The sequence below is a fragment of the Silene latifolia genome, chromosome 3 (assembly GCF_048544455.1).
Source record: "Silene latifolia isolate original U9 population chromosome 3, ASM4854445v1, whole genome shotgun sequence".
In the NCBI taxonomy this organism is placed as follows: Eukaryota; Viridiplantae; Streptophyta; class Magnoliopsida; order Caryophyllales; family Caryophyllaceae; genus Silene; species Silene latifolia.
The window spans coordinates 70,688,310-70,705,149 of record NC_133528.1 but is presented as its reverse complement, the minus strand read 5'-3'; the positions used below and the strand labels follow the sequence as shown (position 1 = coordinate 70,705,149).

At 40.8% G+C, this 16,840-nt stretch overlaps 2 protein-coding genes across 2 annotated transcripts; one reads left to right on the top strand and one right to left on the bottom strand.

Moving 5' to 3' along the window:
• Positions 1-1,477: 1,477 nt before the first annotated feature.
• Positions 1,478-3,505, top strand: LOC141647714 (uncharacterized). Its single transcript, XM_074456010.1, has 2 exons — positions 1,478-1,796; positions 3,118-3,505. The coding sequence occupies exons 1-2, from the start codon at positions 1,571-1,573 to the stop codon at positions 3,258-3,260; spliced, it is 369 nt and encodes a 122-aa protein (XP_074312111.1). The 5' UTR covers positions 1,478-1,570; the 3' UTR covers positions 3,261-3,505.
• Positions 3,506-4,620: 1,115 nt separating this feature from the next.
• On the bottom strand, positions 4,621-8,080 carry LOC141647713 (CDT1-like protein a, chloroplastic). Its single transcript, XM_074456009.1, has 7 exons — positions 7,805-8,080; positions 6,764-6,883; positions 6,443-6,671; positions 5,793-6,230; positions 5,408-5,609; positions 4,962-5,052; positions 4,621-4,832 (listed from the first exon to the last, which is right to left on the bottom strand). Exons 1-7 carry the CDS (start codon positions 7,999-8,001, stop codon positions 4,778-4,780), a joined length of 1,332 nt encoding a protein of 443 aa, XP_074312110.1. The 5' UTR covers positions 8,002-8,080; the 3' UTR covers positions 4,621-4,777.
• Between the last annotated feature and the right edge of the window lie 8,760 nt (positions 8,081-16,840).

Below are 16,840 nucleotides of genomic sequence, written 5' to 3'. Positions count from 1 at the left end.
CACTCCACCGCCTCCTCTTCCCTTTTCTTCTTCCTCCCTTTCTCCTCCGACCAGATCCGATATGGCAGTGGAAGTGTGTCTCTCTCCTTCTTGTTGATTTAGGTTAGAATATATAAAGGTGATGATTTGGGTGGTGGAGATGGGAAAGACGATGGGGCAATTAACATTTGTGGATTTAATTGTGGATTCAATTTTCTTCTCTAATATATAATGCACCAATTTCAGAAAAGGGATTGAAGAGAGACTAAAGAAATGAGGGAAGGAGGAAGAAGGGAGAAGAAGAAGAAACGCAGTCAGTTTTTTTTTTTTTTTTTTTTAATTGTGTCAATGTTTGCGGTTGTTGTTGGTGTTGTGGTGGTTGTGTGAGGTGGTGGTGGTTGAAGAAAAAGAAATGAAAATTGAAGAAATGAAGAATAAACATGAAAAATAGAAGGAAAAATGGGACCCATATGGTTACTTGTTTAGAAACAGGTAGTATCAGGTCAAAAATGGAGTCGGTCTAATACAAGTTAAATGACGTCAAAGATAAGATTATTCTCAGTTAAAGACGAGGATAGATTAATATGAGAAGAGGGGGCATAGGATGGATTATTCACATGAAATAACCCTTATTACTCCCCTTATACTAAAAGAATAAGAGATCTCCCAAATTTTCCCGCCTAAATGAATTTGGCTATAATTGAGCTTTCATTATATCATATTTGTAATTGGATTTTCATTATATCATATCTGTAATTGGACTTTCATTTTATTATATCTACAACTGGATTATACCGAACTTTCCCTTTTCCATTAATTAATGCACATTAATTAATAACAATAAATTTTACAATTAAATTTCAAATTGAGTTAACTATCAGTTGAATAATTGTTATTTTCTTTAATATTCCTATCTAAATAACCGTGCATTCGCGCGGGATCTATACTAGTTATTATGTAATTGTTATAAAAAATGATGTGTTAGAAAATAATGATAACGGACTTAAAATGAGACAGAAAATCAGAAAAAAAATTCTCTAAAATACTGGACAAGACCTAGGTAGCACGAACACTTCTCCTAATTAGCCGTTTCGTGTCCGACGCCTTGTCGGACACCTGAGCACCTGACACTCTTCTGACACACGCCTAAACATGTTATAGTTTAGACGAGAATAAAATGTCAAAAGAGATTGATTAAAAGATGGGTTTGGGTGAGAAATGAGAATTAGTTATAGTCAATGTCAAATTTTATCTTTATTTATTTAAATTTAATATCAAATATATTAAAAAAATAAAATCATACGTTATTTATTTAAATAATATCAAATGAGGAGTATATTTTGTTAAGTTTAAATAGCGTATCCCGTATCCTAAATTTTAACAGATGTCATATCAATACTCTATCACGTGTCCGTGTTGTATCCGTGTCCATGTGTCCGTGTGGACACAAGATGTAACGTACGTATGAAAATTAGTATAATATATACCCTGAGACCTGAATAGATTAGAAAACCCTGGAGAAGTTATAAAACCCTAGCAAAAGCCAAGTGCAGAAACAGCAGCCGAATCAAAGCTTGAAAGCTCTTCAAAAATGGCGAAATCAATGAGGTCAAAGAGAGAGAAGAGGTTGAGAGCACTAAGGAGAGAGATGGTTGAACCTTTATATGAAACTAAAGAGGCTGCTAAGCTTGCTGCTCAAGCCGCCGCTCTTGCCGCACCCAAACTCCCTGTTCGAACCTCCAATACCACTACTACCACCTCCATGGATGCTCTTCCTTCTTCTACTACTACTACTACTACTACTACTTCCGCCATGGGTACTCTTTCTTTCTTATTTCCCCCCTTTTTTACATTTTAATTTGATGTATATTTGTATGTATTAGGGTTTTTGGGGATTACGTTTTTTTCGCGCTGCTCTGTTAATTTGTGTATTTCTGAGTATTTAACTCATTCCAAATCTTTATGGTTGGTGTGTTTGGTGGTTTGCCCTATAACTATGAAATTTCTTTATGACCAGTGTCGGAACTAGTATTTGTAATTATGAGCCGGAAATTTTTGTCTAGAGAAAAACGGAAACTTTGAACAAAATATCATCATTCAGGGCACCGGCTTGGCTAGCGACCCCTTTGTTCTCTCGCTGTTAATGACTAAGGCTTTGTTGTTGTAGTGGGTTATTAATTGTCGAAATCTTATACTGTACATGATGATTGAGGGTGCTTTCTGATTGCACCTTGAATTCTTGATAGTAATGAAATAGCATTTCTCTGCTAATATTGGTAGGGAGTTTAGGATATCTGATGCTTCAAATTATTTTTTTGCTTTTCGGATTTGCCAGTATTTCTGTTCTAGTAAATTTGACGAAAGGTTGGTTGGGTTACGAATACTTGGGATATAGATAATGTCATGTTAGATTGTTAGCATAAGTTAGTTGATTGTATCCTGACTCTTGCCGTGGGTGTTGGCTTGATCTTGTTAACTTGGTAATTTTTTTATATTACGAGATCAATATTTATCAGCAAAATAAGTATGGTCTTGGCCAAATTTGGATCAAAGTTTTGCACTTTTGTGTTGCCCGGCTACCTTGTGTAGTTGAATTGAAATTGGATCAAAGCTTTGTGCTTTTGTGTTGCTCGGCTATCTTGTGTAGTTGAATTGATCTAGCCAAAACAATTCAGTGCAGATAAGATGCACTGAATTGTTATTCCAATTAATTGATATATTCATCCTGATCTTGAAATTTTGACGAATTACCGGATCCTATTGTTGTCATGTTAGTTAGTTAATGTGGTGGCTTAATATTGTTCTTATATCACTTTATTGGACAAACAAGTTTAACTTAGTCCATGATTTCTTAAGTTATATGTAGAATTAAAACATAAAATGTATGATGTGAGAAAATATTGGTCAATCTTGAAATTCATCTATCAGCAAAGCGAAATAAGGATAGTATAAATTGGGTGAAGGGACCAATTAGTTTTGTTGCTTGATTTGCTTTACTCGAGTTTTCATATCCCAACTATTCTTATTTACTTTGGGGGTGATGACCAATCAAAATTTAGCGTTTCAGTGCTATGGTGCTAGAAAGTAACCCTCTAGCAATTTTACAGTGATATCCTAACAGCCTTTTGTAATTAACAGATATTGAGATGGTTGATGGCCAAACAACCGGGCACCTAAAACCTGCTGGTGGAGTAGGTAAGAAGATGAAAAAGAAATTGAAGCTGGCGAAAGGGAAGAAACGTGGTAAGGGCAAAGGCAAGATCCGAAGAACACACATATAAGATAGTATCTTTATCATAACCAACTGTGTTTTGCTCTTGGATTTTTCCTGGTCTTAGCTGTTTGTTATCATTTTGTTCTCGATTGGTTTTCCCTCCTAGTCAATTTAATTTATCGAGGGAAAGCTGGGTTATGTAAAAGTCCTACTCCGTATTTCCTTAGCTTAATAGGAATCAACACTATATATTATTTGGTAGTATTTGTATTTCTTTTTCTGAGGTTAATTAAGCGAGCAGTTATGTTACACAAGAACTCGAAAGGCTAGATGTGAGACGAGATTGGCCTGGTTTCGTTACACAATCTGCACTTTTTGTAAACCATGAGTATATGACACATTACATTCACCAATCACCCCACAGACTGAATCGATGTCAACAACTCCAGGTAATGAAGCCAAAAATACAGGACTAAGAGTAAGACCAATACTTGGAAGTTTCGATTGTTTCGTCCCAAATGTGTCCTAGCATCCGATCCGAGTGTCAAAACATGTACCTCTCCTATAACTAATTTCAACAACAAAATCGGATTTGGATAGTCGGTTAAAAGCATCTTTTCAGCAATCCTTATCTGACCCTATAAATCTATAACAGGGTGACCAGTTTTCCAATACTCCCAAAACTATACGGACTAGTTTAGTGGCTGCCAAAACATTATGTTCCCGGACTAACTGAAGCTATGTAAACAAGTAGGAAATAAGCCATTGATGAGGAAAAACACGTTCAATGTCCGAGAGGGTGTGCTATATGTCGTCAGCATTGTACTAACTTTGTCGATTCTTTTGGCATAATATAACGTAACTTTACCCCCTCACTTCCACTCTTTCCATTTCTCGGGTAAATATAACAATAAAAAACGAGAATTAACAAGAAAAATAATTCATGTACTGTTTTTCCGTTTGATTTGAAATGGTTATTTTTAGTTCTTTTTTTGAACTTAAATTGTACTAATACACTAAACAATAATAACAACGATTTATGAAAGATTTAAAATTTATAAATACGGTAAACTTCCAACTGAGGTAGAAGTAGATCTCACGGAGATTAGCAATTAAAAAAAAGTGCCTAAATTGGATGATCTGGCGCAAAAGTATGTGGTCATTGTTTTTCACATGTTTTATTCATAAAATTACATTGCAACTCTTCACAATTTTGATCATCGCCGTGTTAAAATTTTTCATAAAATTACTAGTATAAACTAACTTTAATACAGAATTTGTGGTTTAACAAATATGTATTCTAGCGGATCTAAACCAATGAGTAGTTTTTTTTAGAGCGATTTTTAAACCATATGATTCTTTTGCATTAGGTTTTAATAAATGTGTATAGAAGAATAATTTAAAACAAGAATGATTAAAACAGCAAGTTTTGAACGACATGATTCCATTAACATTTTGCATATGGTTTTTACAGAGGGTCCCCAAAACAAGAGTAAAATTCATCCATTTGCTTCACTTAGTTACCCCAAAAATAATACGAGTAAAATTCCAAGTTTGTAGTTAATCCCAAAAATCTTGCAGTCATCAGGCACTCAGAAGTTTGGCTTGTACAAGTTCAGCACTTGAAAATTTACTGAGGCTGCAGAAGCACAACAAAAAAAAAGCATTCAACATTTGTAATCAGGAACTTATACCGTTGCTATTCTGAACATTCAGAAAGCTCTGGTGATTAAAAAACAATATGCAAAAGGTATGGGAAGGAGCCTACCGTTGGAGAGTATCCCCGCTATGACTGAATTGCTCAGTTATGAACTCAGGGGCAACTTCTCGTAACAGCTTAAGCTGCTCTTCAACTTCTCCTGCAAACAGAGATTTTTTTAATGATAACCAAAAAAAATAAAGGGAACACAAGCACGGGCTCTCTTATCGAGCCACTGGGATGGGATAATGTTGTTGTAGGCCTAACCATGATACAAGTAATTTTTAGTCGGAATAAAAATGAATGAAGCCATTTACAAACAATAACAATTTCATCACCTCCGTGACTCCAAGAGCGTATTATATGATCATAATCCAGAACAAAAACTAACGAGGATAAGATTGCTGATATGATTTGATTTGTAAGGGATACAAAACTCCTTGTATTTATTTCGCGTTACCACATTTTTATTTTTGGGATACACACAGCCCAAGTGTCTAGAATGAAAGCCTAACCTCTATCAGTAATGTCCAACTGGCAAGAAATTATTCTGTGAATAAGCTCTTCTTTTGTCATCACCGAGTGCCCAACAGACTGGAACAACAATTGAATCATTTGGAGGAGCTTAGGAACACCAGCCATTAGTGGTTTTTGCGTCCATGCTTGTGACATAACGGTATCCTGCTCTTCTATGATCTTCCTCTCATTCTCCTTCAACTGCAAGAAACTCTCATAATAGAGTCAAATACACTGGTATGTTCTTGGCCTTCTTTGTATTACCCAAAAAAATACGGAGTATATAATTAGAAACAGAAAACTGAACCGGATAAGTTTTTTTTTTTTTGAAAGGGATAAGTTTATCTATCATGAAGGCATAACAAGAAAAAAAAATCCACTTACTGGTAAAAAGGTCTCAGGAAGCACATCAAGTGAATCCTCGTGGACATGTTCGTCAACTTCTTCGTCAAATTTCAAGACCCTACGTTTGGTTGGGTTGTTGGGTAAATCAGTAGCACAATCTTTTGTCATCAGTGAGTCAAAGTTTGTTGTTTTTAAAGCTGATTGAATAGGTGTTTCATTAGTCTCAATTGTTGAGCTGGAATACCCATTATTAGCCATGTCCAAAGTGACCTCCTTGACGGGAGTTTCCAACAAAGGCTTATCTAGTGAAGGTTCAGAAACTGAAGTAGTAATAGCCTTTAATGAAAACCGCTTCTTAAATGTGGGAGATGTCAGCGTTGTTGGCTGCAAGACGGGAGTTGGATTCTTTCTTGGCTCAAGCTCTTGCTTTGGCTTATAGAACAGTTTAGGAAGTTCACCTTGTGGCACATCTTCACCCTGATAGAAAATAAGAATATAAATACTGAGACCAACCCAAGTATGAAGTATGTATTCTTCATTTAGTTACTCCCTATGATTTAAAGATACCCTTTATATTCGTTTTATACATGAATTAAGAAGATACCTTATCCAAGTAACACGAATCAATTTCCTGTAATAGTTAAAGGCAATATATACTCAATTCCAGAAATGAGAATATCAATGTATACCTCAGGATGGGATTTAGCATAATCAATGATTCGTGTAAGAAAGACTTGTTTCAGTCGGGAAAATCCATCATTGCCCTTTACATGCTTTTCTGTCTCTTGTATATTCAGAGAAATCAGGAGCTCTTCCTTAATACAGCTCGTTTCCTCATCTAATACGCGAATTTTCTCAACAACAATCACCTCTGGCATTATGTGTTTCAATTGCGACAAATGATGCACTGTCAAACTCCTGCATAAATCAAGTTTTAGACAAATTTACCACTCATTTGTAACAAGAGCATTCATTATACCTGAAGGTAATGAACAAAACAGTTATATTACCTGTCTGTCAATGACTCTATTCTCCGACTAAGCTTAGTAAGGGAGGCTGTCAGTCTTTTCAACTGGAGCAGACGAATTGAGCTGACCATTGCATTGAATAATTCACATAACATCTCATACCTATCATAATAGGAACACTGAATTAGCGCACAACTATGATAAACACATTACAGTTTCCAAACTCGTGTACTAATAACTGTTACCGGATAGGCGCCACTGAAGCCACATAGAGATATATGGAGTCGTGAGTCCCCACATATTTTACATTGTTGAATTTATTTGATTTTAGAGATTCATAACTTATTACGATCATACTCGACCATAAACGGAATGGTATGTGAAGTAAATTAAAAATGACCCTCCGCCAGGATAACAAGCATAAGAACAGTCCGCATAAATTAAAAATGAAGGTTGATATCTTTATCAAAGAGACATTAATCTGAAGAATTTGCAACAATCATATCCTAATTTACCTCAATTCCAATCGAGATAGGGTTTAACAGATCACTCCAGAATGCATAAATTAAACAAACATTCAGTTACAGTTCATTGCTTCCTAATACTCTCTATAGTCACATACTAATCCCACAACACATTCGCAATTTCACCGCACAATCATAACCCTTAATTCATCAAAATCAATCAATCATCTCATAGCCTGTGGGTTTGTACTTAGGGTGGCACAAATTTTCAAGGGGCCAACTACTCCCTTCCGTTCGTCCCGGTCATTTGTTTACAATTGCTTTTGCCACATAGACCAAGGGGATAATTTGTGGTTATAATGAATAAATGACAAGTGGATAAATAATACAATTGGAGGATCAAAATTACCTTTCCTAATATAGAAACATAAACAAATGAATGAAACAAATGATAAACTAGAAAAAAATCGAAAATTTTAACTAAAAAAGGTCAAATTTTGTATTACTCTCGGTCGAGGAACCACCCTAGTAGACAGTAATACAAAACATTGGCTTAAAATGAATAAACCAAGAAATGCAATAAAGTAAATAAGAAGAAGGAAAGATGAATGAATCATACTTATGAGGCAGCGGTAATTGGTGAAATTCTTTGAGGTTTCCAGGTTGGGATGCGACCAGGGTTCGGGTTCGATGCTGAGGAAGAGGGTCAGTTCGAAGAGGGGTGAAGACGAAAGGGCTAAGAGGGGTGTTAACCAAAGATTTAATGGACTTGGATGGTGTTGATGAACATATTTCTGATGTTGACGATGAATCCATTCTAGTTACTACGGAGTATTTAGAGAGATGGGTTTAGTTATTACAACGCTAGTTTTCGGCGGATGTCGGAAACCAATCAATTAAACACTCCCTTTTATACTTCCAAAATTATAGCCGTTGTACAGGAGAGTATGACGTAGGGATGGCAGTCCCACCATTATCCTGTGGATATCCATCCACCCGAAATTAAATGGGTGGGATATGAATGACGGATTTTTTTCGAATTTAGGGTAAGATATGGATATGAGTGAATTTAGGGTGAGATATGGATTATCGTCTCTCACCCGCTTAACCACCCTGTGGATATCCGAAATTAATATTTATAATTAATTTTTTATTAAATTAATAATTATTTAGGTCATTAATGATTTCCCTTCAAAAGTATATTTTTTTTATCAGAAATTTTACTTGATTTTAATATCATACTGTTATTTAGGAAAAGTAAAACTTGTGTTTATGTGTTTATGTGGATATTGACATATTGTTATTTTCACTAATCAAAGTAACTTCCTTTTGTTAGTTTAATCAATAATATAATGCGTTGTTGGTTTCTTTGTAGTTGGCGTGGCGTATTTGTATGGTCATTTGCTTTGCAAAGAAACTTTGTTGTTGAATATATACTGGGTTGCTATTTGCTAACACATATTGTTACTTGAATTATCTATGCCTTTTAATTTTATCGCCACAATTTTTTTACGATATATTATCTTTAAATTTTATAAGCTGTGAAAATATCCAACGGGTACTCGCTCTACCCGCTTCACCCCGTGGATATGGTTATGGATGGATGAAAAAATATTAAATGGATGAGGGTGGGATATGGATGACCATAAATTAAATGGATATGGATATGGATATGACTCCTCCCCATCCATATCCCACCCATTGTCATCCCTAGTATGACGCAACTACACTTTTCCCCGCTAAATAATGTTGGGTTTTACAAATAAAAATCAAAATAGGTATTACCTACTCCCTCTTATTCACTAAGTTCTTCCACTTATATGTGGATATAAATGGAAGTAAGAGAGAGAATGTGAAAGATCTTTGTAAATTTGTCGTTTTAGGAATTGTGAAAGATCTTAGAAAATAAGAGGAGTACCATTTTATATTTATTTTTTCCCTTTTTGTGTTCAATGGACACATAATAAGCATCCATAAAAGGAAATATTTACTAAAGATCCTCTCATGTGATATTAAACATAAAACCAATTTTACCATTATAACTGTTTCGGTAAATTTCTACCAATTAGGGTTAAAGTGACCGCTCTTTTTAGCCTCATATCCGGGGGTTAAATTATATGCGGTTTGCGATGGAATATGTACGTATTTAGGACGGAGTAGCGATATGAATAAAGTAAAGGACGAAATAAGGAAATAATGACACAAGAGATTTTGGTGACGCGGAAAACCCGATGTGGGAAACAACCGCGGGGGGAGTCGGAATCCCACCAATAGTCCACTATGTAATAATCGGAGTACAAGTACAATATACAACGGTCCGAATCTGATGAAGAATAATCTGTCCGGGGCGTAAAATAGACAGACGGAGTACTACCGGATGTCAGGGATTATTTGTGGGTTTGTACTGTTCGTACGTAGGTTACTTTGTAGCATTGTATTCATGGTGCAGTAATTGATATGGTAATGATTGGATGATGTAGGGAATGATGTCATAGGTTGTGGCCATTGTTTATTTGTACGTAAGTATGGTGTTGAGGGGCTGCTCCTTGCTTGCTTGCTTTCCCTTTGTTGTACGTCGTTTTGTATGTTCTTGTGTGGGTCAATATGGATCCCTTCTCTTGTTTGTCTTCCTTGTATTTATAGTGAATAAACCCTAGTGGGTTTATTAGGGTTTCCCACTTAATTGTCTTGTTCCTCAAGGTAGAGTTTGGTAACAACTTGGACTTTCCTTATTCAGAATATGGCAATAATTAGGATTTCCTTGTCTTACCCGGGATCTTATTAATATCTTAGTCCAAGCCGAACTCTTCTTCACCTGATGTCTTTTCCCGAATTATTCTGCTTCCAGGCATGCTTCTATGGCTCGGTCCATGGGCCCGACTCCCCATGTATGTAATGGGTCCATTTCTCGTTAATTACCCACTTATCTCATGCCAGGTAGCCCAGGCAAAATACGGTAATTTTGGCCCTAACAGTTGCCCCAAATTTCGCTTCTCAGCTTTGTTGAGGAGGGAAATTGATTCTTCAAGCTCTGCCTACTGTCGCTATTCTGCTACCGATAAACCGTTGCCATCCTTCTGGATTATGCTGCTATTCTGCTGGAAGGAGGTGCAGACAACCTACTGTGATAGACCGATGGAACAGATCAAGCAAGCTCGATGGAGAAGTCTGCTGAATTCTCGCCGAGCAAGTCGCGGCTCACCGGATCGACTCTGCTAGATTTACTTGAGATAATTCTACATCCCTACTCTGTACCCAGAATTCTGGTACCCTGGCCTGCTTGATTCTGCTGAATCGTACTCTGCTCTCCTTGTAGACTGATTTCTGGCTCTCCTTGGTTCTGCTGATCGGGAAGTAGATGTAAGCTGATTTTTTACTGATGTACACTCGTGGACTCCTGTTAGCAGACTTTTCAGCAAGCGGACTCTAGGCGGATTTCTGCTGGAGGACGCTCAGAACAACTGGTGGACTCTAGGATCCTGATCACTGACGTTGGGGTCCTGATGGCTGGTGCAGCGAATCAATCGGCCGGTTCTCGAGTCCGCGGGGCTTTAGGAACCAGGCGGTTATTCTTTGGGAGCCTGATGGTGAATCTGGGAACCGGCGGTGGCAAGGCGTTAGGGACCGACGACGACGCCAAGACTAGATGGTCAAGGCGCTGAATCCTGTTGGCGGATGCCAGGGAGCAGGTGCCTGACACTAGGGACCAGGTGGCAGATGCTGGGATTCAGACGACTGGCTCTGGGAACCAGAAAGATGATGCGGGGAGCCGACGGCCGGTCTGAAATCGGACGGCTAACACCGGGACCGAAAGTCGATCTTTGGGAGCCGACGGCTGGTCTGAAATGGATGGGCGACACCGGGGACCGTAGAAGGCGATCTTTGGGAGCCAGACGTTTGAATCTTGGGAAGCACTTCCCACCTGTCCTTACCATTCTGTTATCTGGTCACCAAGAGTGAATCTGGTGGTTGGAGCATTTGGCATAAGTTTGTTGTGCATTTGCTATGTAGGGGATACTTGCAAAATATTAGTAGTGCGATGCATGTGCATGGATGGACTCTCTATTGTATGATGCAGACTATATGATGATTAGACATGCTGTAAACTATCATATGTCGTGAATGCAATGTCAACCATGACTATATGCTGTGTCTCTGTGGTTTCATTTGCCTTTGTCTGGAGTTTAGTTCCCACTTTTGATTTGCCAGGAGGCTGGCCTAGTTCCAGGTACACAGTCTCTGCCCCTGGTGACAGATATTTGATAACATATTTTATCCATGACGTAAAATATCTTATCACTAGGATTAGCTGACTAGAGCATGCCTTCATTGATTGTTTCTGACTAACAAGGAATGTTGCATTCCTTGTGGTTCCAGACGTTTGAAATTTCGTGCGTGCACCTTTTGCTCTACGTCATAGCTATGGATTTACTGAGATTAACGTTAAGGTATGGGTGTTCCTAATATGTCGTACCCTGCGCGCTACCTCGGCGTATGCTCCCCATGTGGCTTGACTTAGTAAACGTCTCGCAGCCTCACATGGCAGGGGCTGGACCCTCAAAGTGTCCCTTGCCTGACAAGCAACCAACATTAGTGTTAAAGCCTTTCTTCCTAGAAGCGTGAAAGATAACCAAATAGTACAAATACCTGGTGCTATCTCATGGTGTTCCAGGGAAACATCTGGATCCAGGAAGCCACAGCGCGTACCACTTTGGTTTTTAGAAAATATTTTGTTTTAAATAAAGAGGAATAAATAAAAAACACAAAAACAATTTTTGAAACTAAAAAAGGACTCGATAAAACAAAAGATATTAGTAAAAAAGGTTTTTGCTTCATGGACTATTGAAAGGTACTCTATGCACTAAGGTTTCAGCATTTTGTCAGACAAAGTACTGTCGGGGATTATACAAGATTTGACCCTGCATGGCCATCAATCTGTACATCCTATTACCTGGCGCTTTCAGCCTGTCATTGTCCTTTCCGATTGTAAGCAAATTTTTCAGCCTTGTGATTTTTGGTATTTTCAAATACCCTTCATAGCACTAGGTCCTCTACTGCGAGAGTCCTGATTCTCACGTTGCTATCATATGCCCTTGCTTCTGATTGCTTGTACGATGTCATGCGTATGTGAGCACTTCTTAGTTCAACTGTTGTGGCTCTTTCTTTTTGTTATCGTTTCAGGTTCTCAACATTGAGTTTGTTGTTTGACCAAGCTTGCTCGATGGACTGTTGGCTTCTGGCTGTCGCGTGAGAGATGTAGTCTCTGCCCCCTGCATGCATTTCACGGCTTTGCTGTGGATGACATGCAAAATAGTATGAGGCCCACACTTGATTTTTTTACTTTCTTGCTGAGAGTAGTGTCATTTGTTTTTTCACGTTCTGGTGTCCAGGGAACCAGGTTGGTGGCAGCACGTGTTGCTGTGATTTGTCACTTTGGGAAGCTGATGCAAGGATGTGTTCTGCAGCATTCTGGCTGCTGCTTGTCTCCCATATATCCAGGGTGCTAGGAGCTTTTATGTACCAGCGGTACGTTGATTGAATTGCCTCCATGCCATTGATTCATGTCCTGCAAGCTGCTGGCGGAGCTACCTATTCTGCTGGCCCGACCTGTGCGCGGGGAGGCTGTTTCTGCAGGCCGAAAATTTGTTGCAGGAAGCACTCTGCATTCTGCGTCTTGCGTCCTGCATTCTGTGTCCTGCGTTCTGCGTCCTGCATTCTACATTCTGCATCTTGCGTTCTGGATACTGCGTCCTACATTCTGCGTTCCGTGTTCTATGTTCTACGCCCTGCGCCCTGCATTCTGCGTCATATGCTGCAGGAGGAGCAATTTTATATGGGGTAGGAGTGGCAGGTTCTGGAGCCTGAGTAACCACTCCTGCTGGTAGGGAGATCTCCTGCAAGAAATTATTCTAATAGGGCCAGCAGATGGCATAGCCAATGACCTTCCAATGCTCAAGACAGTAGTTATTCAAAATATAACAGGGTAACAAGATTACAAAGTTACGAATTACTATAAGAGCGACATATGGACATGAATCTTCTTGTTCTTTGTTTACCGATGGTTTTAACACATGAATGAAAAAGCATAAGTGATAAGATACTCTAGCTTGAATGCTACCTCCAAGTTGTAAGGACGTCTGCCTCCAGGTTCTGGCCCCCGACTGGAGACCTGTCTGGTTCCAGATATTTTCAGGTGCCTGACTCTCAGGGTCGCTGCAGGCTCGGACTATCAGGTTCCCTGCTGGTCCCCTTGCGGGGACCTGGGTACCAGGCCTACTCTTGTCCCTCTTATTGGAAATTCTACTAGTGTTTTCATGTACAACTCTGGTTCCTATTTCCCTTTCAGGTCCCTGATGTTTTCATCAACCTGGGTCTGGGGTGCTGGACTAAAGTCAAATGCAAAATCTACCATGGTTTGTGACTTAATTGTCATTCGAGGTTCGAACTTCAGGGTGTAAGCACGTAGCGTATAGTTCAATTGGTCATTGGTCATTTATCCTAATTGCCCTAGTTTTATCATATAGGCTTTCAGGGATAGTTAATTATCACATGGATATGATGAGACTAAAATAAGAAAGCAATTTACAGAAAGCTATAACAAGTGCAAGAAACAATTTTTCAAGTGACGTGTACCTGGTCTCTGCAGGATGCAGAGACTTATTGAGATAATATTCTAGGTGTCAGTATGACGCTAACTGAAGCCTTGGTTACCGACAGGTATGGGGACCAGGTGCTGGGACCTGGTGCTGGGACCAGACGCGGGGACCAGATACAGGGTCTAGGTGTGGGATCAGGTACTAGGACTAGGTACGGTAACCAGGGTTCTTCTGGTTCCGGGCTGGACGATATTGGTGGTACCAGGCTTCCCCTGGTTCTGGCTTGGACAACAGAAGTAGTACTAGGGTTCTCCTGGCTCTGCTCCTTTTGGCTGATGGCTCCTGTAAATGGGCTATGCAGAAGTCTGGCTCACTTTGGGTCCTGCCTTTCATCTGGTCATGTTTCCTGCCTTCTCAGGTTTTCTGCTTCATGTTTCCTGCCTCCTCAGGTTTCGCCTCTGCTTCCTCCTGCATCCTGCTTCCGACTTCCTGCTCCCTGGAATTCCATTTCAGGTTCCTCCTGCTTCCTGGATTTCCGTTGCTGGTTCCTCCTGTTTCCTGCCTCCTGGAAGTTAAGAGAAGATAGGCGGTCGAGACTTCTTTATTCTACTAGATCTCAGCGTCTTGGGAACCTGGTTCTGGGTGTTGATGAGGTCAGCTCTCCGAAAATGATGCTTATTGGGTCAGCCACCCGAAAATGCTGCTGGTCAGGACAGCTACCCTAAAATGTTGCTGAGGCTGCTGATGTTCCTGAGCCAGAGCTAGTTCCTGCAAGAGAGGGTCAAACAGAGCAAGGTAGAAGAGCTGGTGCAGCTGCTACCAAGGAGAGAATCATGTTAGGAGGTCCTCTCTTCCATCATGTTTGTACTTTTGTTTATCAGTGCCTGGCGACTTGGCCTTTTTGTATTTTGCTTTGTTTCGGGATTGTTTCCTAGATGCAGATTGGGTATGAAACTCGTTGTAGAAACTTCTTATGAGCTGTTACCCTATAAGGGTGACAATTTGCTGGAATCAACATCCAAGCGCCTGGCGGACTGCGTGTTGATTGCTGTTGTTGGTTCTTATATTCCGATTGCTTCTTTGCAAGCTTTGATAGTTCCTGCAGGACGCTCATTCTGGTTTGCCACTTGCTAGATTTGATCTGATTCCTGTGTACTCTGAATCTTTAGCACTGTTCGTTCCGGGTTCAGCTTACCCACGTTCTGTGGCATGCCTTTTTCGCCTTTGAGTATTTTAGGTTGTAGAGGTTTGATCCACCTGTTATCACGTAAATTATTCTACCACAAATAGAGGTGTAAATGGTAGAACCTGACTCGTGGAGCTTATTTTACTGGACCTGCCCCCACGTGATAACAGGTGGTGGCTCCTCCAGGTTTTCTGGTCCTGCAAGAGGGTTAGAGACATGCAAAATAGTACCAAATATATTACCACCTAACGACACTCCTGCAGAGGCCTGCCCCCAGGGTTGCTGGCTAGTGGAGTTGTAGTGACACTAGTTCAGTTTGTCATTCTGGTTCCTGCTGGCTGAAAGTTCCTGCAACAGGGAGGAATTTAGCTCCAACAGAACAGAACTACGAGATACGGTGATACCTGATGTTGTCTCTATTCTGATCAGCATGGGAGAGCGGCGGGATGCTAGGCATCCGAGTGGTACACCGGCGTCTGCATCTTCTGCGGCTCCGGACGTCTCTCGGAACTTGCTTCTGAATTTCCATCTGGAGCACCAGCACGACGTCTAGGGATCTATGGTCCAGAGATTCTGGAGGTCCTGATCTGCCCCCATCCTGGTACCTTCGAGTTTGCACCCCTGTACTGAACATTCCTGCTGGTCCATCTTCTGCTGATACACTTGTTGCTGGTACGCTGCTGGCGGTTTCTGGTGCATTGACCATTCCTTCTCTGGTAGCTAGAGGTTGGAGGGACTCTGGCGTCCAGATCTGCTATAGGACTCTAGAGGAATTCTGGTGAGCAGTTCTGCTGCCAGCATCTAGATGAATTCTGGGATCAGATCTACTGGAGGACCCTGGGAACCTCCATGGACCAGATCTGCTGGAGGACCCTGGGAAACTCTATGGACTAGATCTGCTGGAGGATTCTGAGGAATCAGACCTGCTGTCGGACAGGGACCAAATCTTCGGCTTCGGGGACCAGATCCACGGCTGAATTCTGGAGGGATTTCGGGATCCAGATCTTCGGCTTCGAGGAGCAGATATACGGCTCCGGAGAGCAAATGTACTGCTGGATTCCAGAGAAATTCCGGGAACCAGACCTGCTGTCGGACTCAGGCTTCTGAAGGAACTTTGGGGACCAGATCTGCTGCCGGACTCTGGGACCAGATCTGCTGCAGGTCTTTAGTGGGACTTCAGGGAGTAGATATGATGGAGAACTTCTGGAGGAACTTCAAGGACCAGATCTGCTGCCGGACTCTAGGACCAGATCTGCTGCGGGACTTCTTTAGGAACTCTGGATGTAGATCTACTGCTAGCTTCCGGGGAGGTCCCAGGAAGCAGATCTACGACCCGACTTCTTCTAGAGAGGATCCCGGGAAGGATCTGTCGGCGCTTCGGGGAAGATCCCGGGAGCGATCTGCTGCTGACTTCTGGCGAAGGATCCCAGGAAGCAGATCTGTCGGCCGCTTCGGGGAGAATCCCGGGAGCGGATCTCACGCGACTTCGGCGGAGGATCCCAGGAAGCAGATCTGTCGCTGGCTTCTGGGGAGGGTCCCAGGAAGCTCTGACGTCTGGCGGAGGATCCCAGGAAGCAGATCTGCTGCTGGCTTCTAGGGAGGATCTTTGGAAGCAGATCTGCTGCTGGCTTCCGAGGAGGGTCCCAGGAAGCAGATCTACTGATGGCTTTCGAATGACTTCATGGATAATGAAGATATATTGCTCGCTAGGGGACATGGCACCGAATACTGACTTTATGACAACTTGACTATAGAGATCGATCACCATGCCCCACGGTGGGCGCCAAACTGTTTTGGTAAATTTCTACCAATTAGGGTTAAAGTGACCGCTCTTTTTAGCCTCATATCCGGGGGTTAAATTATATGCGGTTTG